The 23933-nt window shown below is 44.5% G+C and overlaps 2 protein-coding genes across 2 annotated transcripts in view; both read left to right on the forward strand.

Moving 5' to 3' along the window:
• Positions 1 to 23933, forward strand: part of LOC309564428 (uncharacterized protein) — a gene marked incomplete at its 3' end in the record, with an annotated part of 637385 nt that overhangs the window by 572051 nt on the left and 41401 nt on the right.
• Positions 1 to 23933, forward strand: part of LOC309563896 (uncharacterized protein) — a gene marked incomplete at both ends in the record, with an annotated part of 46830 nt that overhangs the window by 8692 nt on the left and 14205 nt on the right. The window contains one exon of the mRNA XM_082268530.1: positions 3372 to 4140. Within this exon, the coding sequence (XP_082124656.1) occupies positions 3372 to 4140 (769 nt within the window). The remainder of the gene's footprint in view (positions 1 to 3371; positions 4141 to 23933) is intronic.

Below are 23933 nucleotides of genomic sequence, written 5' to 3' on the forward strand. Positions count from 1 at the left end.
CAGCACATTTTCTGAAGAACTTCCATGCTAGAGAACTCCTTTGAGCTGGCTTTGGTGCGCTCGGTCCCTTGCTGCGATGGGCAGTAGCAGGCGTTGTGTCTAGGGCACGGCCGCTCCGCTTCTGCACCCTGCTCCCGCTTCTGCTGTGCTGGTGGCTCTGTGCGACCACCGCCTCTTCCTTCAAACTACTCAGGTCACCTGCATGACCTTCATTCCATGTGGGGTCGAGGACCTCATCATCCTCCACATCATCTTCCACCCAGTCTTCACCCCTGCCCTCCTTGTCGGTCTCCACAATTCTGAGTGCCGCAGCAGTTGGCACCTGCTTTTCGTCATCATCGGAGACGTGCTGCGATGGTCCTTCCATGTACTCATCTTGAGAAATAAGTGGTTGGGCATCGCTGCATTCAATCTCTTCCACTTCTGGGGCAGGGCTAGGTGGATGCTGACAGAGTCATCAGAAAGAAGAAGAGACTGCTGCATGACTTGGGGCTCAGACTGCTTGCCTGATTTGCAAGGGGGTGAGGTGAAAGACGTTTGGATATTGGCTGCAGGTGCCAACTCTGACCTTTCTGCAGTAGACTAGGTGGGAGACAATGTGAAGAAACTGGAGGCACTGTCAGCAACCCAATCTACTATCGCCTGTACTTCTTCTGGCCTCATCACTTCTAGAGGCGCATGATGCCCTACCAAATACTGCTGCAGGTTCTGTCGCCTACTCACACTTGAGGAAGATGTTTCACTTGTGCGTGTAGCTGGCACAGATCGACCACGTCCTCTCCTTGCAACAGGAGCTCTACCAGCAGCACCACGACCCAGGCCACGGCCCCTATTTGACGGTCTCCTCATATTTCTGTAATTTATGATCTTGCCCTAGAAAGGTGTTTATTGAATAGCGGAACAAAACAACAACAGTATCGCACGGGTGTATCTCACAGTCAAATATGCAAACTATGCCGCAATTTAATTTTTTTTACCCCAAAAGGGTGTATATTGAATAGCGGAATAGAAAAACAGTATACAAATACAACGGGTGTATCTCAGTCTAATATGCAAAGTATGACTCAAATTTAATTTTTTTCACCCCAAAAGGGTGTATATTGAATAGCGGAATAAAAAAAAGGATATAAAACAGTGTATCTCACACGTACAAACACAGACAGGATGAGAAAGAGGAGTAGGAGGAGTTCGGAACAGGAGGCAAACTGAAGCGCCCTGCAATCCTCGGCGGTGGAAGGAGATGCGCCAAACAAATTTAAAAAGGTGTATCTCACACGTACCGATACAGACTATGCTGTAATTTAATTTTTTACACTCCAAAAAGGGTGTATATTGAATAGCGGAATAGAAAACATTTTATAAAACGGTGTATCTCACAAGTACAAACACAGACTAGGCCCCGATTACAATTTTTTGTACCCTAAAGGCAGGATGAGGATGAGGAGTAGGAGGAGTTCGGAACAGGCAGGAGGCAAACTGAAGCACCCTGCAATCCTCGGCGGTGGAAGATGCGCCCCAAAAGATTGGAAGGTGTATCTCACACGTACCGATACAGACTATGCCGCAATTTAATTATTTTTACCCCAAGGGTGTAGATTGAATAGCGGAATAGAAAATATGATATCAAAAGGTGTATCTATCTCACACGTACAGACCCAGACAAGGCCCGATTACTATTTTTTGTACCCCAAAGGCAGGATGAGGAGTAGGAGGAGTTCGGAACAGGCAGGAGGCAAACTGAAGCACCCTGCAATCCTCGGCGGTGTAAGATGCGCCCCAAAAATTGGAAAGGTGTATCTCACACATACCGATACAGACTATCCCGCAATTTAATTCTTTTTACCCCAAAGGGTGTAGATTGAATAGCGGAATAGAAAATATGATATAAAATTGGTGATTTTTCAATGGCACATGTGAACACAGCAGTGTCTTATGTCAGTCAGCTCTGCTGCAGGCTATGAAGGGAAAAAAAAGAAAATTCCCCTTTAAGTATTGTAATTTTCAAATAGCTTAGTACGGACTATGCCACAATTTAATTTTTTTTAACCCAAAAGGGTGTATATTGAATAGTGGAATAGAAAAAAGTGTATAAAATTTAAAATCACTCAATAGCACATGTGAACACAGCAGTGTCTTATCACAGTCAGCACTGAAGCAAAAACTCTGCACACAACTGACTGATAAAAATAGATTTTTTTCCCCCTCCTCCTCCTCCTCCTCAGCGGGCTTAATTGAGGGCAAAAAGATTGTGTTCACTGCACCACCCCACACACAGCAAAATCGATGTAGAACACTGACCCTGCCTATTCCCCAGCCTGTCCCTAATATGGTCAATAAGATCATTCACTGGCGCTGCACAACCCCCCACACAGCAAAATCGATGTAGAACACTGACCCTGCCTATTCTCCAGCCTCGCCCTAAAATGCTCTAATAACTCTCCCTGCCTGCAGCACTCCGACCTGACCCTGCATTCTTTTTGGACAGAATACAATTTTTCACTGTCTATCCCTAATCAGCAGCCAGCACGTATGATGTGTGCTCTGTCCCTATACTACAGCAGAATGACGCAGCGCGCTGGGGCTCTCGAACTTATAAAGACATGGTCACATGCTTCAGATGGCCAATCACAGCTACTAATACATTAGTAGTCATGGCTGGGATGGCTTAAGGCACACCAGTTAAACGCTTGTTGATTGGCTGTTGAAAGCCCGCCATTAAAAGCGCCCCATTACATACAAACACGGAAATAAAATGACCGAACATGGATTTTAAACCCAAACATACAGTAAAGTTTTCGGGTCCGTGTTCGGGTAACAAAAATCCAATTATTTGGTACGAACACGAATAATACAGTCTGTATTCGCTCAACACTAGTTAAGGACCTTCTACAGCCCTGTCCTTCTGAAAATGATTAACAACCCCCTCTGCTACTTCACTGACCAGATGAATATCCCAGGAGTTTCCCTGACTTGATGCTATACTCTGATTATAAAGTGTTGAGCAGTGTATAGGAGTGTGGAAAACTCTTGGTAATTTTTCTTGTCTTCTGACAGACGGACTCTGTGGTGGGAATAGAAGGACATCGGAGGAAGATGTGACTACAGAAGATAATGACATGGCATCTTCTCCAGAAGTAAATCCCGTTCCTCATAATATACATGACAGACCTCACCATTGGAGGAGATCATTGGAATCTCCTGATACTTCACATAGTCCTCTAATATCTGACAGTGCCGGCGGGTGCGGGAAACCATCTCATCTCAGGGAATCTTCTTTATACCATAAAGGGGTCCATACAGGAGAGAATTCATTGTCATGTTCAGAGTGCGGGAAATGTTTTAAACACAAAAAAAGCCTCCTTAGCCATCAGAGAAAACACACAGGTGACCTTCCCTATTCATGTTCAGAGTGCGGGAAATGTTTTAGTCAAAAAGCACACCTTCTTCAGCACCAGAGAATACACACAGGTGAGCTTCCCTATTCATGTTCAGAGTGCGGGAAATGTTTTAATCGTAAAGGAAACCTTCTTAGCCATCAGAAAATACACACAGGGGAGCGTCCCTATTCATGTTCAGAGTGCGGGAAAAGTTTTAATCATAAAGTAAGCCTTCTTAGCCATCAGAGAATACACACAGGTGAGCGTCCCTATTCATGTTCTGAGTGCGGGCAATGTTTCAATCGTAAAGAATCCCTTTTCAGCCATCAGAGAATACACACAGGTGAGCTTCCCTATTCATGTACAGAGTGCGGAAAATGTTTTACTGAGAAAAGAAGCCTTCTTAGCCATCAGAGAATACACACAGGTGAGCTTCCCTATTCTTGTACAGAGTGCAGGAAATGTTTTAATAATAAAGGAACCCTTCTTAGCCATCAGAGAATACACACAGGTGAGCGTCCCTATTCATGTTCGGATTGCGGGAAATGTTTTAATGAGAAAAGAACCCTTCTTCACCATCAGAGAATACACACAGGTGAGTTTCCCTATTCATGTTCAGAGTGCGGGAAATGTTTTAATACGAAAGGAAGCCTTCTTAGCCATCAGAGAATACACACAGGTGAGCGTCCCTATTCATGTTCAGAGTGCGGGAAATGTTTTAATACGAAAGGAAGCCTTCTTAGCCATCAGAGAATACACACAGGTGAGCGTCCCTATTCATGTTCAGAGTGCGGGGAATGTTTTAATACGAAAGGAAGCCTTCTTAGCCATCAGAGAATACACACAGGTGAGCGTCCCCATTCATGTTCAGAGTGCGGGAAATGTTTTAATAATAAAGGAAGCCTTCTTATCCATCAGAGAATACACACAGGTGAGCGTCCTCATTCATGTTCAGAGTGCGGGAAATGTTTTAGTAGAAAAGAAAACCTTCTTCGGCACCAGAGACTTCACACAGGTGAGCGTCCCTATTCATGTTCAGAGTGCGGGAAATGTTTTAATTATAAAGAAACCCTTCTTAGCCATCAGAGAACACACACAGTTGAGCCTCCCTATTCATGTTCAGAGTGCGGGAAATGTTTTGCATTCAAATGTTTACTTGTTAGACACCGGAAAGTTCATACAGGCGAGCGTTTCTAATCTTGTGCAGAGTGCGGGAAATGTTTAACTAAGCAAGAACACCTACTTAAACACAGGTGAGCGTCTTTTTTATTGTTACGAGTGCAGGAAATGTTTTCCCAACAAAGGTTTATTTCTTAGAAACCAGAAAGTTCATACGGGTGAGCGTGCTATTTCATGTTCAGAGTGCGGGAAATGTTTCACTCCTGATGTACGTTTCAAACGGCAAAGAATTCACACTTATATTAGAGGCTCCATTTTCATGTTCAGAGTGCGGGAAAGTTTACAAATAAAGGAAATATAATGAAACATCAGAGTGCACCCCCTGCTGGTACTACGGGAAATGGACGCTGGATTGTAACGGGTGGAACTGTTTAGTCCATAAACAAATGTGAAACCACCACAGTCCACTCGTGGTTGGTTTACACCCGCATCGCCCTCTGACCCACTGTGGGGTTGGCAGGCAGCTGGGAGTCCTTATGTTAACCCTGTAAAGCCCACGCCAGTACGCCGCAACCGTATGCATCGGGGCTGTTGCGGCACAACCTCATTCAGTTGAATGGCATTGCCCAATGTGACCGGGGGGTGTGAGGTTTGCAGCAGCCGCAAATTGCAGTGCCATGTGTACCGCCCCATCCGGCTGCCATTTAAGCTTAAGGGGGTGGTAAAATCATGACTCAACTGTCTACCTTTACCGATCCCTCCCCACATGAGGCAACAGGCGGGAAACCATGAAATACATGGCCTATAATGGAACTGCATCAAGACCTAACGGGAAATGCTTTATTCTTTTTGTGTTCTACTTATAAATATGTATATAGATCTAACCTACTGGATGGAAAAAGATCACTGTAACATGCATTAACCCACAGCAGCCAATCAGGATTTATCTTTCACTGGTGAACCTTTTTAATTGGTTGCTTCATGTTGTTGCTCATTTTTGATTTATTGAAGTAGCCGGCTTTTTATTGGTCCAACCAATGTATGATTATTAATACATTTGACACATTTGTTAATTCTATTATAAAAGATTTAAGCTTTATTTTATTCATATCATTTACTGTGTGGTAATCGCTTATTCTGATCTTGTCCAATAAAAACGCTTCGTACAATATTCTGTGCCGAGTCTTCTTTTTTACCAATGATTAGATGATCGGTGATTGGAATGTGATCAGTTCATAGAGAGTCATCCATTGGGGTTTTATTAGTGAGATGGAGAGTGGAGAAGGCACCACATTGACAGCCATTGGAGGCCCTTTCTAAAGCCCTAAACTTTTTGGCAACCTGTCTATGACATTTGTCTTCCAAACTCTATCTCACTGAGCTAAGACCAGAAGAGTTCCAGGAGTTCTTCTCTGTCCACAGTTCCCAAACCAAAAGGAGACATCCACCACATCTTCAATCTTAAGGCCCTAAATGTCCTCAGCTGGGCCCAGGAGTTCCACATGTAATCCACTAGGTCATAGCCTCTCTCATTATCAGAGAAACTTTTTTTTGGTCCACCCACATACATGTACTTCGGCAGGGTGGCCATTTGGCGCAGAATCACGTACCTCTACCTCATCTGCATTTTTGGGGCTGCGGCGTCAACGTATGCTGCTGGTGCTCAGCTCCCGCTGGACACAGCGAGAGCCAATCAGCGGGTCCAGTGGACATTATGTCCACCGTCACCCAGCAATCGTTCCCGAGAGAGGCAGAACACTGGTCTGCCAAAGTAAACAAGGCAGATCGCCATTCTGTTAGTAGGGAAGATAGAGATCCTGTGTTTCTGCTAATGGAGGAAGGAGATACTGGCACACAGACATATAGTCCAGCCAGCAATAAATATTTAAAAATACCAATGATCAGGGTAGAGGGTATTCCATAAAATTCCACTGGTCTTTGGTTATGGGGGTTCAATAAAGGAATCCATGGGACCACCTGCGGCTGCTGTCCTCAGAGTTGTGACCGGCTCTGTATAGACTAAGAGGAAAGGCCCGTAGAAGGAGCAAAATACTCTGCATGCGTAGCATTGCTTCTCTTCTCATCTGGTACCTCCTATCCTTCCGGTGACGTCACTTCCGCTGTGCCTTTCACACTGGCTCCTCCAGGCTCCCAAGCCAGCCATCTCTCTGCTCAGCAGCCAGAATAGGTGATAGCGGTCCCGCAGGACGGTTCTAGGAGGATCCACAGACTCTTCCACCAGATAAGCACTTGTATATCTTACCTCTTTGGAGTGTTTTTAATCCTTTGCTGCTAAAACCCTTTAACCTGGAAACTATACTAGCTGGCACTTGCTGTAGGGTTGCCACCCGTCTGGGATTCACCCGGACAGTTTGGGTTTTGAATCATGTGTTTGGGTTTCAGGCCACCTGAATCCCAGACACAATATTCAAAATGGACTGTGGCTCCCCAAGTAACCAAGTACTACAAACCCTGAGTGCATAGATGTGCACACCGGCCTCACCCCCATACACAGACAGGAGAGGAGAAAGGGCTTGATCTATTCCTCCTCCCACCCCTACCCCTCTGTCTGCCCACCCACACTCCAATCCCTGGCGTTCTGTGCCTCAGGAAAGGGATGTGTGGGCTGAACGTTTGAAGCTCAGCAACTGGCAGATACACAGCGGATGAAAGGCTTTGATGCCTGAGCCTCCATCCTCGGGTGAGTGAGCTCACCATCCAATCTCTGTGACTGAAGTCTCTGCCCGCTCTCCTTTCTTTCTCCTGCCTCCAAGTGACTGAGTACCCTAAGGTAAGATTTAAGGGGTGCCCTGTAGACTCTGATGTAAGGGGGGCTTTTGGAACCCTAATTAAAGAGGGAACGCTGGGAACTCTGATGTAAGTAGGAGGTTTGGTGAGCAGAAACCCCCTTACATTAGAGTTCCACTTTACTTTAGGATCACATAGGAATGTGGCAATAATAGGCGGTGACAGGTACTCTTTATGGAGGGATCGGGGGGGGGAGGGGAGGAATGTGACAATAATAGGCAGTGACAGGTATTCTTTATGGAGGGATCGGGGGGGGAGGGAGGAATGTGACAGTAATAGGCAGTGACAGGTACTCTTTATGGAGGGATTGAGGGGGAGGGGGGAATGTGACAGTAATAGGCAGTGACAGGTACTCTTTATGGAGGAATCAGGGGGGAGGGGGGAATGTGACAGTAATAGGCAGTGACAGGTACTCTTTATGGAGGGATCGGGGGGAGGGGGGAATGTGACGGTAATAGGCAGTGACAGGTACTCTTTATGGAGGGATTGAGGGGGAGGGGGGAATGTGACAGTAATAGGCAGTGACAGGTACTCTTTATGGAGGAATCAGGGGGGAGGGGGGAATGTGACAGTAATAGGCAGTGACAGGTACTCTTTATGGAGGGATCGGGGGGGAGGGGGGAATGTGACGGTAATAGGCAGTGACAGGTACTCTTTATGGAGGGATGCGGGGGGGGAGGAGGGAATGTGATGGTAATAGGCAGTGACAGGTACTCTTTATGGAGGGATGCGGGGGGAGGGGGAATGTGACAGTAATGGGCAGTGAGAGGTACTCTTTATGGATGGATCGGGGGGGGGATGTGACAGTAATAGGCAATGACAGGTACTCTTCATGGATGGATCGGGGAGGGAGGGGGGATGTGACAGTAATGGGCAGTAACAGGTACTCTTTATGGATGGATCGGGGGGGGGGGGGATGTGACAGTAATAGGCAGTGACAGGTACTCTTTATGGAGGGATCGGGGGGAGGGGAGAATGTGACGGTAATAGGCAGTGACAGATACTCTTTATGGAGGGATCGGGGGGAGGGGGGAATGTGACGGTAATAGGCAGTGACAGGTACTCTTTATGGAGGGATCGGGGGGAGGGGGGAATGTGACGGTAATAGGCAGTGACAGATACTCTTTATGGAGGGATTGGGGAGGGGGGGATGTGATGGTAATAGGCAGTGACAGGTACTCTTTATGGAGGGATCGGGGGGAGGGGGGGGATGTGATGGTAATAGGCAGTGACAGGTACTCTTTATGGAGGGATCGGGGTTTAGTTTTACCTTTTTATCTTTTTATATATTATTTTTTATTTTCAGTTTTAAATGCTACATTTATATGTAATGTGGCCTCTTATTTTCCCCTGGAACCACTCCATTTGTTTGCCTCCAGGGTTTTCCTCTGTGTCCTGGACGCCTGCTGCGTTTCTTTACATTGTTTTATGCTAGGTATACAATATCATGGCCGCTGACTGCTTCCAATTGTAGCCCTTATGCAGTCTGTCGGTCTCCCACAAGATGGCGCTGACCGGTGTAACGTTAAAAAACCATACCCCGTGAAGAAACCATACCCTCGTCACTTCCTGTGTCAAACAGCTGAGCAGCGCAGCAGTGCGCATGCTCAGAGCCCCAGAGACGTAACAGAACAGCAAAGAAGAACACAAGTGCGCATGCTCAGAGGGTAGGAAAAACTCACGGCACTGTGTGAAATGTTATACTTGCGGCGGTATAATTAAAACAGTTCGGCTGCAACATTAAACATCTCCTCTTCTATCGCTGTGACTTCCCTGATCTCTACTAATAAATATAAAAGCGGCGGCGGGTGTATGAGATGAAAATGACGCCGATCTCGGCTCCGTGATCCGCTTTTATATTTATTAGGCGACATGAGGGAAGTGACAGGGGAAGGAGCGGAGATGACTGATGTTGCAGAGGATTTGTTTTAATGTAACGGCGGCAAGTGTAAGGACCGTGAGAAATCCATACCCTCCGTAGCAGCACCGGAAGTGACGAGGGTATGGTTTTCTCACGGGTATGGTTTTTTCACGGAACACCGGCATAATGATATTTAAGCATGTCCCTTATCTCCTGAAGAAGTCATGTGACCATGACGATGCGCGTAGAGACGTTAAGCTGAATCAGCAAGTGCCACGTCGCGGACCGCTCGGGACTCGCAGCCCCACCGCTTGTCATTGAAAACTTTACTGTAAGTTACTATATATTTTTTTTCAAATAAAGCGTTAAAAATATTACGCCAGAAGGAGTTCTCTGTTTATCCACCCTTACTTACGAGTATATAGGAACTGTGATGTCCCCCACCCCCCTGGAAGACTGAAAGAGTACACAGAATCCCGTTTACCAACTGACCTTTGGAAGCTACAACCACGTCCACCTCCCCTCCCCCCGCCCCCCCCCCCTCCTGCCTGGGATGATTACAGGATCATAGTGGAATCCATCTGTAAATGTTGTAATCTTACAGCAGTAAGGTAAGGGGGTAGCACACCCAGAAGAATTATTTGCTGCCATTTTTCACCGTTCCCCACTGTAGTATGGTAAGCAACGGGTTAAGTTGCTGTCTGCAAAATGTTACAATTATGTATATGTCTGGGAGCTGGGTGTGGCTGAAGTTAGTTGCATGCTGATGTGCAGTGAATAAAGAAGCAACCTGTACAGGCTGTCTGTGTTAATACACTACATTTTGGCGACGAGGATGGCTAGCTTTCTGGATTTACCGGCTATCGGACCGTTTGATGTGTCTGGAGACCACACTAGTCTCTCACAGCGCTGGGACAAGTGGAAGAAGGGATTTCAGCTCTATGTTATAGCCACAGGAGTGACTGCACCTGCTCAGAAGAGAGCCATGCTGCTGCATCTAGCTGGATCACAAGTTCAGGACATTTTTGAAACCCTGGGAGCAACAGGGGAAGATTCAGACTATGAGACAGCCATGAATAGACTGAGTGAGTACTTTGAGCCAAAGAAAAATATTCCCTATGAAAGATATAAGTTTAGACAGGCTGTGCAAGAACTGGGAGAAACCATAGACAGTTATGTGACTAGGCTGAAATATCTGGCAAAGTCTTGTGATTTTGGGACTGTAACTGAGGAGATAATCAGAGATCAGGTCATAGAGAAATGCACATCTGTGCACCTCAGGAGGAGATTATTGAGAGAACCTAGTCTCACACTTACTAGTCTGCAGGAGATTGCAAGAGCCATTGAACTGTCTGAGCTCCAGGCTCTGCATATTGAAACCAAGGACACTGCATCTGTCAATACAGTCTCCAAACCTACCTATAATAATAGGAATATCTGGAGTAGGAAAGAGAGTTTTCCAAAGAGGACTTTACATATCACCTGCAATAAATGTGGCAGGGCGGGACACACAAGTCAGGACTGCACTGTGGTACAGAATAAAATGTGCTTTGCTTGTGGAAAGACAGGTCATTTTGCAGCTGTGTGTAGAAGTACAACCAGAGATAACAAAACCAAAGGACAATCTGCACAAGTAAATGTTATAGCTGAGGATAAAGAGAGTGCTCCTGACTGTGAATTTATATTCTCCCTGTGTTCTCTGCAAGCTGGGACATTAACCATTAAGATTGGAAATACAGATGTGTCAGTGTTGATTGACTCTGGAGCTACATGCAATGTTATGGACTTGGCTTCTTGGCACAGTCTTAATGGCAGAGAAAATCACCTTAAATTGTGTAACACCACTAAACAGATTTATACTTATGGCTCCAGTACACCACTGCAACTTAAAGGCAAATTTTATACCTCTGTTCAAACACATGAGACTGGTCCTCCATTGCAGACCGAATTCTATGTTGTAGATGGCACAGGGTCGCCTCTGCTTGGTCGTCAAACCGCAATGGCACTAGGGGTGTTACAGATTGGCCGTGATGTAGGCAGCGCAAGAGTGAATATGGTGTCTCCTGCTATTTCTGCATTGAAAGAGGAATTTAAAGATTGCTTCTCTGGGTTTGGAAAATTAAAGGATTTTCAGTTAGAGCTTCACATTGATCCACATGTAAAGCCTATTGCACAGCCAGTACGCAGACTTCCTTATAGCCTGAGATCACCTGTTGAGCACAAACTGGCAGAGCTGCTAGACCTTGACATTATTGAACCTGTGGAAGGGCCCACTCCGTGGGTATCGCCGTTAGTTGTTGTACCAAAGGGCACAGATATTCGGATTTGTGTGGACATGAGATGTGCTAACCAAGCTGTGCAGAGAGAGAGACATCCACTTCCCACTATTGAAGATGTTCTGCATGCAATGAATGGGGCAAGTGTCTTCAGTAAACTGGATTTGAAATGGGGTTATCATCAGATTGAATTGACCCAGCATCTAGAGTCATCACTACATTTGCAAGCCATAAAGGTCTTTTTAGATACAAGAGGTTGATGTTTGGAGTATCGTCCGCACCGGAGGCCTATCAACATGTGATTCAGCAAGTGCTACATGGTTGTGAAGGCACGCATAACATTTCTGATGATATAATTGTGTGGGGAACAAACACACAGGAGCACGACGAACGTCTCCGTGCAGTGCTAAATCGCTTGAAGGAGAAAGGGTTAACATTAAATGAGAAGAAATGCACATTTCAAATGAATAAAATGACTTTTATGGGCCATGTGCTGTCTGACAGGGGCATTGGTCCGGAGGACTGTAAAATTAAAGCTGTGTCTGATGCCAGAAATCCTGAAAACCCTGCAGAAGTACGCAGTTTTCTTGGGCTAGTGAATTACTGTGCCAAGTTTATTCCAGATATGGCGACTGTCAGTGAACCTTTGAGAGTGTTGACTCGCAAAGCAGTCCCGTGGAAGTGGGGCTTTTTGGAAAAAGGTGCATTTGATGAACTTAAGAGATGGCTGACTTGCGCCACAACTTTGGCTTATTTCAATCCTACTGCACACACCCAAGTTATTGTCGATGCTAGCCCTGTGGGGTTAGGCGCCATCTTGGTTCAGAGACAATGCACAGGCGATTACAGGCCTATTCAGTATGCAAGCAGATCCCTCACTGATGTAGAGAGACGTTATTCTCAGACCGAGAAAGAAGCTTTGGCTGTTGTTTGGGGATGTGAAAGGTTTCACACCTATCTCTACGGCCTTGATTTTGAAATCGTCACAGACCACAAGCCTCTGGAAGTGATATATTCGCCACGCTCAAAACCATCTGCCAGAATTGAGAGATGGGTTCTCAGATTGTTACCATATCGCTTTACAGTGCGGTACAGACCTGGACCGACTAATGCGGCAGATGCACTTTCCAGATTGCCTCAGTCTTCTGCACCTGTTCATAACCTGGCAGAAGAGTACATTCGTTTTGTGGCTACTAACGCCATGCCTCAGGCATTGACACCGCGGGAGGTTGAAGAATTGTCATCTGTGGATCCGGAAATTGCTCGGTTGAGAAAATGTGTAAGACAAGGGGTTTGGGTGGATTGTGACCCAAGCTATCACAGAATCAAACAAGAGCTGAGTATTGCAGGACAACTAGTTCTACGTGGCAATCGTATTGTGATGCCTAAAGATTTACGGAAACGTACATTACATTTAGCCCATGAGGGCCATCAAGGCATTGTACGCCCCAAACAAAGATTACGTGAGAAAGTCTGGTGGCCAGGAATTGACAAGGATGTGGAACGTTTGGTTTCTTCATGTCGAGCATGTCAGTTGGCTGGCAGCAAACCTAAACCAGAACCAGTAACTCACACTGTTCTACCTGAGGGACCATGGGAAGATTTAGCCATTGATCTGTGCGACATTCCATCTGGACACCATCTTTTAGTTGTTGTGGACTATTATTCAAGGTGGCAAGAGGTGGTAGTTCTCACTAAAGCTACATCATCAACTGTAATTGAGGGGTTGGAGAGCATTTTTGCATCTCATGGGTTGCCTAAACGGATTGTGAGTGATAATGGTGCCCAATTTACTTCTCAGGAATTTCAGGATTATCTGAAATCAAATGCTATTGAACATCATCGTACAACTCCATACTGGCCACAGGCTAACGGGGAAGTGGAACGCCAGAATCGAACCTTGCTGAAAGCTTTGCGGATTGCTCATTTAGAGAGAAGAGACTGGAAAAAGGAACTGTGGCGTTTTCTTTTGGCTTATCGCACAACTCCGCATACTGTCACTGGCGTTAGTCCTGCGGAACTTCTTTGTGGTCGCAAATTCAGGACAAAATTGCCAGACATTGGGGGTCCTCCTACAAGTCAGAAACCTTTTCGGCATATTGATGAGGAAAGGAAGATCCGGGCTGAACAGTATGCAAACCACCGCCGCCATTGTCAACCTAGTGGCCTTCAACAGGGTGATAAGGTGTTGCTTCAAAGTGATCGGTTTAACAAACTGGCTCCGTCCTTTGAACCTGAGCCTTATGTTGTAAAGGAGAAAAGAGGTACTCAAGTGGTTTTAGAGGATTTAGATGGACACACAAAAGTGCGTAATTCCTCATTCATGAAGAAATTTATTGAGTCAGAAGGTCAAGTATCGGAAGATGGCGAACAGGCAAAGAGTAGTGATGATACTGCCAGTGATCCAGACTTCAATCCACAACCAGCCACATCGGAATGGCCAAGAGAAAAACGAGCAACAAATCCACCGGCCTACCTTAAGGACTATGTGTATAGTCAGGAGTTTATAGGTTAAATTTTTAGTTGTTCATCCATGCATTTTGTTAATCTTATTAATACGTTGTGCATGTTATGTTTTATTCAAAGAGAGGAGGGAATGTAGTATGGTAAGCAACGGGTTAAGTTGCTGTCTGCAAAATGTTACAATTATGTATATGTCTGGGAGCTGGGTGTGGCTGAAGTTAGTTGCATGCTGATGTGCAGTGAATAAAGAAGCAACCTGTACAGCTTGTCTGTGTTAATACACTACAGCACCCTTCTAGACAGGTGCTAGGTAAAAGCATCGAGTTGCTCCTGATGCTTATCAGGTGAGCTATTCTGCTAGTTTAGCCTGTCACATGTTTCTAGATGTGATTCACTGGGTCTGAGGGAGTGTCCCCACTGTAGCCAATAAGGGAGTTCATTGGACAGTGGAGGAAACCTAGCCAGTGGCACACTCTGTTTTATGTCAGTTCCAGTGGGATGGTATTCCTGCAATGCATCCTGGGATTGCACATAAATAGGAGGGGAGCATGTGACAGGGGGGCTTTTGGCGGGAGCAAAGTCCTAGGAGGAGGCGGACGGCTGTCTCTCCTCCTGCAGCGTGAGGAAGGTGGTCCAGGCGGTTGGCCTAGGGACCAGGAGTGGAGCTGGGCTGCAGAGGATCCAGTGTGCTGACCAATGGAGCTGCTGGGCAGAGGACTTTGGGAAAAACAGTATCGTGAGTACTAGGGGATTTGCCCAGGGGTCTGCCTGAAAGAAGGGACCACTCCAGAGAAGTCAGGGGATCAAGAAGCCAGCTCACCCAGAGTGTTGCCATAAAGGGGGTGCCATGTAGTGAACCCTGAAGATTAGGAACAAAAGGGGGCGCCAGGAAGGGCCCTGGGATTGTTCGGAGCACAGATTGCGAGGAACAAATACGGCTACAATCACCATAAGTGCGCTAAGTACAAAAATCCCAATATTGTCTTTATTTCCTGCTTCATTGTATACAGGGATGGAGACTCTGTTGGTCATGAGTCTCATATAAAGTCCCAAAATTTCCTCCCCCATATTCTACAAAATCCCAATATGGTCCACAAGGTGGTGATCTGACTTCTCTCAGATGGAACGCACAGACAGGAAGTGATGTAGTTGCAGACAGGAAGTGATGTAGTTACAGAAAGGAAGTGATGTGTTACAGACAGGAAGTGATGTCAGGTATACATGGAACATTCTAGAGTGAGCCGTGAGTCGGGAAGAATTAGAGAGGAGACGTAGCTGGAAGTGGCAGCAGAGGAGGTAATAAGATCTTATTTTATATTTATAATCTTTATTAACATAAAGAAAATGTCCTCCTTCCTTTTTGCTGCTGGGGGAACAGAAACAGAGGAACACATAACACTGAGGATCTGTTTCTGGTCCCCCGATGAAAAATTAAAAGCATGGACGCACAGCGCGCTTCCCAATAGCAAAACTTTCTCCAGCTCTCTTGCAGCGCCCCCACCAGACAGATCCGAGGTATCCAAAATTTATGTGGGTGAGAAGCAGAGCTTATGGTGACTTGGACACTCCCTTCTGGAAATATTAAGCAGAACTCCCCCCTCCCTCAACTAACATTAATCCCGTCATCTGCCTGAACACCAACTGGGCCCCCAGATCTGTATATACGGGATAACCGGGAACCCTACCGTGTCTTCTGTGCCATCTATACTCTGCATGTGTCAGAAGATACCAGACACAGTTACCTGCCCCCATCTAATACCACTGTCCCCCGCTCCTCACCCCCCCATCTAACACCGCTGTCCCCCGCTCCTCACCCCCCCATCTAACACCGCTGTCCCCCTCTCCTCACCCCCCTTCCCACACTGCTCACCTATATATTCCACAACCCCCACTGACACTGTTGTCCCCCACTCCTCATTCCTTTATTCAACATTGGAGATCTCCACTCTTCACACCCCATATTTGACGCTTCTGTCCCCCACTCTTCACCCAGACCCAATGCTACCACCTTGCTTTCTCTGACTTGTCACATGACATCACTCTTATCTCTAATAATAAAATACAGACCTGACCAGAAAGGTGAGAAGGATTCTGGGAGGTCACATGACACTCTTTTTTTATTTTTTTTTTAATCAAAATTTTATATTTTATTTTATTTTCAAAAACAGAAAATACATATCTATAATCTTACTAAAACCCTTACCCAAGAAACCCTTCTCCCCAGATCCTCCCACTTCTCATTCCACTCGGTAATACTCATCTAGTCGTCTATTTTACCACCTCCCTTTTTTCTTAATCTACCCATATTCCACCCTCATACTCTAATCCGTCCAGATTTCTAAATATTTACTCGTCGTCTTGAACTCTGCCCACTTAACCAACTAGTCTTCCAGTCTGCTTCTCATGTATTCCATATTGTATATTCAACTCTTTTATACCAATCTCTAATTGTAAAGACTTTTTAAGTTTTAGCCAATTTTTTGGAATTGCCCCCTTTGCTGCGTTCATTAATTTGGGACTATCGTGCTTTTATACAGTTTTTTTGATTTACCAGTTTTGTGAAATAAGCAACCCTATGGGTCATTAGTAATATCTACACCTGTAATTTCCTCAATGTATTGTTAAACCTCCTGCCTTATCCATATTAATAAAACACAGACCTGACCGGAGAGGTGAGGAGGATTCTCAGAAGATTCTTAGAAGGACACAAGGATCTCTACAAGGACGTCATGATGGAAAATCAGCCACCTCTCATATCACCGGGTAAGAGGAGACTTTATTGCAAAGGAGAGAGCAGTACGGAGGGTCCACCTAGATCCCCCATCATCTGATAAACACATAGAAATAATGTATTCAGTCAGTGTGTGTGTTTCCTACAGATGGATCCAGTAATGGGAACCCACCAGAGAGATGTCCCCGTCCTCTGTATTCCCAGGATTCCACACAGGAAGGTCACACCATCCCTCACCATCATCAGGTAGGTGAAGATGAAATCAAGATCGTAAAAGTGACCTGACTGTATGAAAAAATATTCCACTTTTAGGTATTAGGGTTATTTGTGCTCACATTTTAAGGAAACCATTCCCTGCTATTTTTTGTTTGTTTAGAATGAAAACCTTATGCATATAAAAGATGAGGTTAAAGAGGAAGAAGAGACGTATGTGATGGGTGATCAGCAGTTCAGGGAAGAGGCTGGGATGATGGACAAAGTTAAAGAGGAGGAATTTTCTAAAGACATCAGCACAGGTGAGTGGTGGCCACTAAATACAAAAACTGTTTGGGTATATGGATTGATGTTTGAGGATTTGCAGACCCATTTCTGAGAGGACGTCATGATGGAGAATCAGCCGCCCCTCACATCAGCGGGTAAGAGGCAGTATTGCCAACCGCCCGTAGATTTACGGACAGCCCGTTAAAACAGGGCACTTTTCTCCTGCCCGTAAATGCCCGTAGCAGGAGAAAAGTGCCAGTAAATCTACGGCGGCGGTGGCAAGGTCAGAACTGCGCATGTGCGGCGCGCAGTTTCGGAGATCCCCGAGTTATCATCGGACGAGTACGAGTGCCACGGCCCGCCTCTACCTCCGCCCCTGCCCCTCCGCCGTCATTTGTCGGCCGCAGCACAGGCAGGAAAAGAGAAGCGAGCAGCGAGGTCACATGAGCAGCCCTCCCCCCCTCCTCCCCGATCGGCTCTGTGATGAAGCCGGGACTGGAGGAGACACATCTGGACGAACCTCGTCCATCCTACTGTTACACCGGACACAGCCTGACCTGGCTTCATCCGCTCACCGAGGGGGGGCGATCGGTGTGAGCTATGGAGGGGTCACCTACTATCCGTGCAGGCTGAGCCGTACTGGGCATCATGCTGGCCACTGACCGTCCAATCCATCCGCCGCAGGTCCTGGCATCACGAGGAGATGTTTCATGTAAGTGTAACTTGTACTGCCTTGCCTTCCCTGACCCACTTCCCTGCCTCTGAGTCTCTGACCCCGCCGGACACTGTCACTCCATGCCCTGCCTCACCTCCTGTACCATGTCCGCAGTGTCTGCCCACCTCCTTTACCATGTCTGCAGTGTCTGCCCACCTCCTTTACAATGTCCGCAGTGTCTGCCCACCCCCTTTACCATGTCCGCAGTGTCTGCCCACCCCCTTTACCATGTCCGCAGTGTCTGCCCACCTCCTTTACCATGTCCGCAGTGTCTGCCCACCCCCTTTACCATGTCCGCAGTGTCTGCCCACCTCCTTTACCATGTCCGCAGTGTCTGCCTACCTCCTTTACTATGTCCGCAGTGTCTGCCCACCTTCTGTACCATGTCTGCAGTGTCTGCCCACCTCCTTTACCATGTCCGCAGTGTCTGCCCACCTCCTTTACCATGTCCGCAGTGTCTGCCCACCTCCTTTACCATGTCCGCAGTGTCTGCCCACCTCCTTTACCATGTCCGCAGTGTCTGCCCACCTCCTTTACCATGTCCGCAGTGTCTGCCCACCCCCTTTACCATGTCCGCAGTGTCTGCCCACCCCCTTTACCATGTCCGCAGTGTCTGCCCACCTCCTTTACCATGTCCGCAGTGTCTGCCCACCCCCTTTACCATGTCCGCAGTGTCTGCCTCACCTCCTGTACCATGTCCGCAATGTCTGCCCACCGCCTTTACCATGTCCGCAGTGTCTGACCAGAGTCTGTAGACTCTGATGTAAGGGGGAACTCTGTGCTGGCTGGGTTATGGTAACCCAACCTTCATGTAAATTTGAGAAATATGTTTTTTGACTTTTGTTTAACTTTAACACATTGCTAATAGCACTAGCTATATGTTTGTATTTAGAATATTGATATTTACACGGTTTAGCACTGAAAATTGTTATTTTAGGTACTTTTTTCAGTGTCCGTAAAAAATTGGTGCTGTCCATAAATTTTGGACGTTCTGCCAGTAAATTTCCCTCCGGGGGGTTGGCAACACCGGTAAGAGGAGACTTTATTGTAAAGAAAAGAGCAGTAACAGAGGGTCCAGCTAGATCCCCCATCATCTGATAAACACATAGAAACAATGTATTCAGTCAGTGTGTGTGTTTCCTACAGATGGATTCAGTAACGGGAACCCACCAGAGAGATGTCCCTGTCCTCTGTATTCCTGGGATTCCACACAGGAAGATCACACCATCCCTCACCATCATCAGGTAGGTGAAGATGAAATCAAGATCGTAAAAGTGACCTGACTGTATGAAAAAATATTCCACTTTTAGGTATGAGGTTTTTAAAGAAACCATTCCCTGCTATTTTGTTTGTTTAGAATGAAAATCTGATAGATATAAAAGATGAGGTTAAAGAGGAAGAAGAGACGTATGTGAGGGGTGATCAGCAGTTCAGGGAAGAGGTTGGGATGATGGACAAAGTTAAAGAGGAGGAATCCTCTACAGACATCAGCACAGGTGAGTGATGGCCACTAAATACAAAAACTGTTTGGGTAGATGGATTGATGTTTGAGGATCTGTAAACCCATTTCTGCAAGAACTTCATGGTGGAGAGTCAGCCGCTCCTTGCATCACAAGGTAAGAGGAGACTTTATTGTAAAGGAGAAAGCAGTACAGAGGCTCCACCTATATTCCCCCATCATCTGATAAACACATAAAAACAATCTATTTAGTCAGTTTGTGTGTTTCCTACAGATGGATGCAGTAACGAAAACCCACCAGAGAGATGTCCCCATCCTCTGTATTCCCGGGATTCCACACAGGAAGGTCACACCATCCCTCACCATCATCAGGTAGGTGAAGATGGATGTCAAGATCATACAGTGATCTGACTGTATGAAAATATATTCCACTTTTAGGTATTAGGTTATTTATGCTCACATTTTAAGGAAACCATTCAATGCTATTTTTTGTTTGTTTAGAATGAAAATCTGATAGATATAAAAGATGAGGTTAAAGAGGAAGAAGAGACGTATGTGAGGGGTGATCAGCAGTTCAGGGAAGAGGTTGGGATGATGGACAAAGTTAAAGAGGAGGAATTTTCTAAAGACATCAGCACAGGTGAGTGATGGTCACTAAATACAAAAACTGTTTGGGTATATGGATTGATGTTTAAGGATTTGTAGACCCATTTTTGAGAGGACGTCATGATGGAGAATAAGCCGCTCCTCACATCAGCGGGTAGGAGGAGACTTTATTGTAAAGAAAAGAGCAGTACGGAGGGTCCATCTAGATCCCCCATCATCTGATAAACACAAGAAACAATGTATTCAGTCACTGTGTGTATTTCCTACAGATGGATCCAGTAATGGGAACCCACCAGAGAGATGTCCCTGTCCTCTGTATTCCCGGGATTCCACACAGGAAGATCACACCATCCCGTATGTGAGGGGGGATCAGCAGTTTACAGAGGTTGTTGGGATGATGGACGCAGTTAAAAAGGAAGAAACGTCTCCAGATATCAGCTCGGGTAATTATGCAATAATGGTTTAAAGCTTACTTAGTGATGTTTGGTTAGGTGGTATCATTGATCTGGTTAGTTGTCAAAGTTTGGTGTTGTGATTGCACCCAGTTCCACGACAGATCTTGTAAGAATATTTAATAATAATATCTCGCGCTCGTACTTCATTATGTCAGAATATTTATACTGCTCTGAATATAACAGTGTCTATTTATGTCAATAAGCAAAGATCTGTGAGAAAGGAGAATCTCCACTTATTTCCATAAATCAATATGTAGTGAATTATTTTTAATTGATTAATTTCTTTTTAAAAGCATATACCAATCTTAGTGAGTACAGTCTACAGTATGGAATATATATAAAATATTTATTCACAAGACATGTATTCACAATAAATGATCAAACAAGAAGTGACGCAAAAAGATATGTGATGTTTAGCTCAATAATGAAAGTGAAACTGAAACAAAGTGAAAGCAAAACGAAAGCAAGATTACCATTTCTCCAGGTATAGCATAAACCATAGGTATGTGTTCTATATAAACAGACCACAATTGTCTGCGAATCGCATTGCCGAAAGTCACTTCACTGCAGATGAAGCGAGAATAAGCCATGCGAAACGGAAGACAAAAATCAGCTTTTTAGAGAAAAATCTACCACGGTTTATACGGCTGGGATTGTAATCTTATTACCCTTAAATATGCAATATAAAACATATAAGGAAGGAAATAAACAATATTGAATAAAATCAAATAACATAACAAGGCATATTTACCACACTTAAGATGGCTGCTAGCATCAAATGGTCGTTACCAGAGTCCTAAGATGGATGCCTTTCTTAAAATGGTGGCTTCCCTCCAAGTTTCAGATGAATGATGGAGCAAGATGGAGTATGTCTAGATGAGTATATAAATGGATGTAGTAGTGTGCATGTTGTATGTGTAATGTATGTTGTCAGTAGTGATGATGTGTTTTCTCTCTCATCTGGGTTGTTCTTTTATATGGTATGAACAAAGGGCTATAAAAATTACCATAAATTAAACCCAGAGGGATGAAACATTATCCCCATTGGTTGGGATATTCTATACCTTAACTGGTGAGGTCATAGACACACCTCTTCTGATAATTCAATTCTTTGTATAATAAAGTTAAAGGATGATTTCTCTATGTTCAAAATTAACTATAAAAGCACAACATAAAACTTTGTCCATACTCTCAGTACATACATAAATGTCCATCTATTCTCCATCATTCTCTGGCAATTATTGGATCTGGTAAACCATTTCAATAATAATTATTTTTAATACAATATAATATTTCTACATTGGAAATATCTAATTTATCCCAAGACTGCATTTATTAGTATCTCCAAAAGGGGGCAGTATGGTACAGTTTATTAAATTCAGTGTTTAAAGTAATTAGAATATATTCTTATCTGATGATCTTTGACCTCTTGGCTAGTGAAGATCCATTAATTATTTGACCATGCCACATGTTGTCATACATTTTGTCTGGCCTTTAATATTTACGATACCTTGAACACTTAGCCTAGTCCAAAGCAATTCTTATATAAACACTCCTACCACATGCCTTAAAATGAAGTAATTAGTATTCACTCTTAAGTCTAAGTAAGATTTGTTATTTAACAAGAATATAAACCCAACATGTGATATAACATTCCTAAATATATATGTATATGCCTTACATAATATAAGGACATAATTATGGCTAATATCTTCTCACACATAAAAATGTATCTTTAAAAACTTATATATTCTAAATGAACCTATTGTTCATCTTTAGAATACAGACAATTAAGGAGACATCACCCCCTTAACATAGCGTCAGGCTGAGTCTTATCTAAAAGAACGTCAGTTTTCCACTTATTTATGCCCAAAAGAAAACAGAGACATCTGCTGAAAGTATAAGACCCTATTGTAAGAGAAATTTTGCAAGAGGACATATATGAACTTTCTTTCACCTTAAACAAAATGGAAACTATACTGTTCAGAATCTTATATGCATAGTATGGAATATACATGGCTTTTTAAATCCATTTTTTTTTCTATTATTATTTTAATCACCCCCAATAATCCCGACATATCTCTTTTAAACTTTAAAATGCTCGACCAACATATGACTCCTAAAAAATACTTTTTTTTTTTTATCTTCCCACGTCTCCATTCCTCAATATAACATCTTGTTCCAGACAAATGAGGAGGAGATACTGTACACCATATGAAAGGTCCATCTCCATTCCTCAATATAACGTCATGTTCCAAACAAATGAGGAGGAGATACTGTTCACCACATGAAAGGTCCATTTCCATTCCTCAATATAAAGTCATTTTCCAGACAAACGGGGAGGAGATGCTGTACACCAAATTAAAGGTCCATCTCCATTCTTCAATATAAAATCATGTTCCAACAAATGAGGAGATACTGTACACCATTGGAAAGGTCCATCTCCATTTCTCTTTGTAACGTCATGTTCCAAACAAATTAGGAGGAGATACTGTACACCATATGATGAAAGGTCCATCTCCATTCCTCAATATAACGTCATGTTCCCAACAAATGAGGTGGAGATTCTGTACACCATATGAAAGGTCCATCTCCATTCCTCAATATAACGTCATATTCCAAACAATAAAATTGTCATTTCAATAGCATTATTACTTAGTGATGTTTGGTTGGGTAAGGTTGTATTATTGATCCATGTCAGATCTCTTTTTCTTTTTTTCAATTATTTTATTTATATGAAAGACAACTTCCAGGCATAATAAACAGTAACATTCCTTATAGAACATATGCTGAGACAGTGCATTACAACATTGAAGACAATTCAGTCATAAGCTTGAGATCTACATTGGTCGTAGAATAAGAGGTGTTCTACAATTCCTCTAATGGGAGGAGATATGCAGGACTAGAAAGTACCCGGAGTTAACCGTTCCAGTTTCGCATTACGTATAGAAGAAGAAGGAAGGAGTAAAGTGAATAAGTAGTGGAAAGAGAGAGGGAAGTAAAAGAAACTCAGAGAGAGGCAGAAGAGGATAAGTAGGTGGGATGAGTGGGGGAAGGGAAAGAGGGGTGGAAGGGGGGGGGGGGGGTTAGCATTGGTAAAGCTATGGCCCTACATCAGCAATACTTTCCACCAATATTTTAGAGCTCCCTCAAACTCAACATGAGGTCTCTTTAGTATTGCCACCCTTAATTAAAGAGCAGCCTTCATCAGAGGGGACAGATATATTCCATTGACCCCAGGTTTTGGTATATCGTTCGTGTTGGGGACGTGTCGAGAGAACAAGGTTTTCCATTCTATTTATTTCTTCGACCTTTTTGAGCCACATGCCAACAGTCAGGGTCTGTGGGTTTTTCCATTTAAGAGGGATGCACATTTTAGCAGCATTTAGAAGGTGACGAATGACAGAATGTTTATAGGTCTGGGCCGGGATGTTCGAAGCATGGAGAAGGAAGAGAGCAGGATCATTGGGGAGCGGTCGGTTTAAAAAACTTTGAGACATTTCACATACTGTCTTTCAGAACTCCACTAGTTTCGGACACGTCCAAACAACATGTAGGAGTGTCCCCCGCCCCTTCCTGGCAT

Source organism: Pelophylax lessonae (genome assembly GCF_965119305.1).
Source record: "Pelophylax lessonae genome assembly, chromosome: 9".
NCBI classification, from domain to species: domain Eukaryota; kingdom Metazoa; phylum Chordata; class Amphibia; order Anura; family Ranidae; genus Pelophylax; species Pelophylax lessonae.